At 35.1% G+C, this 5000-nt stretch overlaps 1 protein-coding gene across 9 annotated transcripts in view; it reads left to right on the top strand.

Annotated features, from left to right (window-relative positions):
- The window catches only part of LOC136849810 (cell adhesion molecule Dscam2-like), a 427710-nt gene that overhangs the window by 347967 nt on the left and 74743 nt on the right, over positions 1–5000 (top strand). For all 9 annotated transcript variants that reach the window (XM_067123251.1, XM_067123249.1, XM_067123246.1 and 6 more), the window contains exons 20-21: positions 1–31; positions 357–471. The exon at positions 1–31 is cut by the window's left edge. In XM_067123251.1, coding sequence (XP_066979352.1) covers positions 1–31; positions 357–471 — 146 coding nt within the window. The remainder of the gene's footprint in view (positions 32–356; positions 472–5000) is intronic.

Genomic DNA, 5000 nt, shown 5'->3' with positions numbered 1-5000 from the left:
CCTCCGGCTACTGTCACAACAAGGGAAGATTGTAAGTCCCTCAGAGATTTTCTGAACACGTTTGGCCTTGTTCTTTTAGTCTGTTGCGCCAGAAACCATTGGTGGTGTGCCGACTAGAAATTCCGGTCATTATGTGCTCGTCTTGATAATGTTTTTTCGTTTGTTGCACCAAGTACACTTGTCAGCTATTTGGACGACAGTACAAATGGTAAAATATTCAAAAATTTCTTAACTTAACAGACAGTTCATGTCATTTTACTGTAAAAGTACATTTATGTTAATGGAAAAACGAGGAGCACATTTAACAGTTTGCATTTCAGTTAAAGTCCTTCAAATAAAAACGTTTTTCTTCCAAGCCCCCGGAGGCCCACCAAACGACGCCCGCTGTGCTGGCCTTTCCTGGGACAGCGTCCAGATCACGTGGGTGCCCCCAGAACCTCATCTTCATCATGGTCTTGTCAGAGGATATAAGTGAGTCGTCAACATTCTGTAGTTTCATTTTAGTCTGTTTTTGTCGGTACATCTTTCATTTGTGGACGCAGAAAGTGTTTTAGATAGTTAGCATAGATACATATTATGATGGAATAAATTTTACAATGTTATCCCATCTTTCATATAGGCGAGAACGTACGCGCGCGCACACATGCACTTAAATACTTATAATTCACACAGGCATGCTCCTACATACACATTTTACTGCTTTTGGTTCACACTTTTCCCAATGTCTAAACGAACATCCTTCATTTTATGTTGCACCTTTTATGATAATTCTAGACACATTAGTTGGAGATAAGTTTTACAATTAACCGGCCAACATCTACTTCCACACGATATATCCTTTATTATAATAATGTTGATTTGCTTTATTTTTCAGTTTCAGTTGATAGATGGTAATTTGTTAAATGCTTTCGAACATTTTCGTTTGTCATCACTGCCGTGACGCCCCCACTTTTTTTTTTAACAAGAAATCTGATGGAAAGAAGTCAAGTAATGCTCTTATGCCCATGGCATAATAGAAGCAGGAAAGAAGGTTGCGTTAAATCGAGCTTTTGAATCAGGTGGAAGAACTCTACAGTGCATATATATGACATTAGTGCTTTGTTACGAAAGAACAATTTTTTTTATCATATAAATGAATTGAAGTTCTCACATTTCGCAGAACAGAAAATCTAATAATTCAGAATTTGCAACGGTATTGTACAGAAGTGAAATAAGACACCTTAGTGTCAGCAATGTCCGGTAACCTAAATCGAGTTGTTGTTATTATTATTATTATTATTATTATTATTATTATTATTATTGAGTCATGTAACCTTTTCATACTTCACGTAATTAAACAAAAAAGTCCCTGTTACTGAAATGCTGCTGTACTTTGAAATTCCTTATTCGTATACCTCAAGATATCGGGTATTTAACAACTATTGTTTATGCATACATATATAAACTTAGCAAATTAGCATATTTTATTTATTTTTCCATTCTCTTATTGGTTCAGAGTTTTCATTTTTCGCAGAGGGGATTTCTCAATAGCAATATTCTCAATAATAACATTATTTTCAAAATGAATGATACGTAGATATACATACAGTATGTATATATATGTGTGTGTGTATGTACAGTATGTATGTATGTGTATGTGAGTATTTCCCCGTACTGTATAATCCCACAATAAACATAAGAATAAAATAACCATAAAACCTCAGTTGAAGCTGCGCCCTGGTTCATCCAAGGTTTAATTTGAGAGTACTTTAGTAAACGACTCTAATAAAGGAAGTCTTTCGGAATTATTCCCGTGAACTCTTTGAACCTTTCTTTGATATTCACCTTCTTTTGGGGATCCGGTTCTTTGATGGTTTTTCTTTCATTTGTGCGTGGAATTTCACGAGACGCTTGTTTTTGCATAATGATGATAATAATTATAATAAATAGTCATGGTAATAACAATAATAATAATTATAATAATAGTAATAATACTACTACCAATAATAATAATAATAATAATAATAATAGTGTTATTATTATTATTAATTGCATAATTGCACTCCTATACAATAACAGCGCACAAACACATACACCTAATACATATGTAACTGATCGCGAAGGTGACCTTTGAAAGATGGGTCAGCTATTCGAGTGATTTTTTGACTAGACACAGCATGCTTGGGTGTCATTCGCATACCACAAGAAGTCAATGGTCGCAGAAGCTCCTCGGTGACAGGACGCTTGGTGTGTGAAAATGCAGTTTCAGCTTAGAACATTGTAGAAGGTGAACCGGTTATAAATCCGGATTTGAAGAGAACAATTGTAAATGGAATGTTTGTGTACGTGTGCCTCGTGACGCCTTGGAGTACAGAGGGCGTGTCTTTGTCGAACATTGAACTTGGTGATGTCATGAGAGTGTGTTCATATGTGCATTGAATGAGTGGGCACTGCGATCCGTTATTGGCATAATTTAGCATGTGAACTGTGCAAAGGGAAGCACACACCATGGAGACTGTGTTCCAGAGGATTTTTGTGAAGTGAGTACAACTCATAAGCATTTTAGATCTTTTTTTCAGACTCTGGAAAAACTCTATCCATGTTGCCGTGAAATCTTGTGGTTATGCATTTGTATTTTGTGAATTTGGTTTTTAATATAACGCTGTTCTTTTACAGGTATTCCTCCCTTCCTCCCTCCACGTTCCTCTTCAAGGAAGGGAGTGGTGTGACATTTTAATGATGAATTGACCTGAGTGTATTCATTGACATTTTTATGATTTGAATGACTGATGAATTATTTTCTGTATTTCCTTAAATTATTTGGGTGACTACGATTTGGACCTTATTTTTTCATAGTTATGTTGAATCATTCGTTTTCATTCTTCGTAATTTCTTTGAAGTTATTTTCGTTGTTTTTTGTCAGTAAAGGTTTAGTTTTGTACCTAGTATCTCATTCCAGTAGTCCTTAGAATTTAGTTAGGGGAAGGTATAACTTATGGTGTCGGCTCACGCTACACGATATCACACAATATCTCGGGAAAAGCGAGATACCATCCTCTGTTCTTAAAACGGAGACTTAAATAAAGTATAGGCTTCAGTATTGGCCTGTTACACATAGATACACGCACATATACATATGTATATATTTATATAGGGAGAGTACCGTCTGTTCTCACGGTTAGTTAGTTACTATGATTTCTTTGTATGAATTATTGCTTTTGGGGGCCGGGAATGCTGACGTAAATTATAAACAAAGACAAGAACTAAAAGGTTTGTTTACAGACCAACTGCTTTCATTTTTCACTTCTCTCTCTCTCTCTCTCTCTCTCTCTCTCTCTCTCTCTCTCTCTCTCTCTCTGTGTGTGTTTGTGAATGTGTGTGTGTGTTTGTGGATACTAGCTCTTGCCTTATGACCCCACTCACAGCTATTTCTCATCGAAATGAATTAACTAGAATATGTTACTAAGTTTAATGTTACATTTGCCGTTTGGGTTTATTGTGCTCATGACTATTCTCTGTAGAAGTTGCCAAAATGGCCGTCTCGCAATTTTAAGAAATTTGTATTCAGCAGAGCTCAGATTCCCCCCCCCCTTTTTTTTTCCCCTTTACCTTTTTCTTTTCAAAAACGGCTATTCGTATGTAGGCGGAGGAGCAAGTCGGTAATAGGGTCGCTCGTGCTTTCGAAAACATAAGAAGATTGTTCTGCGTAAGTTTGGGTTATATTGCGAAATTGCATTCTCTTAATGGGGTCATGTTGTCGTTTATGAGGCTTTCATTAGGTGGAGCCCATTGAAGGGCGTTTAATGCTTAATGTAGAAATTTACTTACGTAATATTAATGAATGCTGTTTAAGAGGGAAGGAAAAAGCTCGGGTTATCGGTCAGTTTTTAGGTAAGTATATGAGGATGTATTATTAATGGATATCCCGCTCCTATACAATAATGGGTGCGCCCTCACATACATACATTGTGTGTATGTGCCGTTTCTGTATAGGTGTATATTGGTGCGTACATAAACAGTATTTGTTTTAGTAATTTTAACCTGGTATTTTTGAGCGTCAGATCTCTTAGTAATACATCGCTAGCATTATCTAACTGTAATAAATATATATATATATATATATATATATATATATATATATATATATATATATATATATATATATATATATATATATACATACATACATACATACATACATACATACATACATACACATACATATATGTGTGCGTATATATATATATATACATATATGTAAATATATATATATATATATATATATATATATATATATATATATATATATATACATACATACATACATACATATATGTAAGCTGAAAGGAAATTATCGAGAAAGAAAGGCTGGTGCTGGAGTATTGAAAAGAAAAGAGGGAACCGAATAGCCGAATAGGCCGCTATTTGGTACCCAGCAGATCTTGATTAGGCAGATGCAGCATTGCCGGTAAAAGTAGACAAAATTTCCAAGTATTAGACGACTTACTGAAGCAGTGACCAGTGCTCAGTTACTGGTCTCAAAATCAGTGTTGCTAAATCAGAGATTGTGAGAACTGAACATTCTGGATTGGGAAGTACAACGTTGGGAAACCAGCCTATCAGTTAGGTATCCTGGCAGTATTGAAAAGGATGGCTCTCTTGAAAACAAATTTAGTGTAAGATTGAAGATGCGGGCGTGCTTTGCGAAGGATGGTCATCAGATCGACTTAATTGCATATGATGATATATCTATTTACTTCATTAGTGAGATCAGTTTTAGTCTTTAGAAGGAAATCTTGGCGTGATGCTGAAACGGGTTCCGGACATTTTAGTGTTTTTGAAAATAAAGCCTCGCAAAAAATACTTGGTATTTAATGGCAAATATCATATTTGCAGTGAAACTATAAGATACCACAACTGTCGGTGGCGTAGTTTAGGGGCAAATTTTGCCTCATATGGCATCGCGATTTATATATATATATATATATATATATATATATATATATATATATATATATATA

Source organism: Macrobrachium rosenbergii, chromosome 21, assembly GCF_040412425.1.
Source record: "Macrobrachium rosenbergii isolate ZJJX-2024 chromosome 21, ASM4041242v1, whole genome shotgun sequence".
Classification (NCBI taxonomy): Eukaryota; Metazoa; Arthropoda; class Malacostraca; order Decapoda; family Palaemonidae; genus Macrobrachium; species Macrobrachium rosenbergii.
Note: the sequence above shows the minus strand (reverse complement) of the source record. Positions and strands in the feature narration are given on the sequence as shown.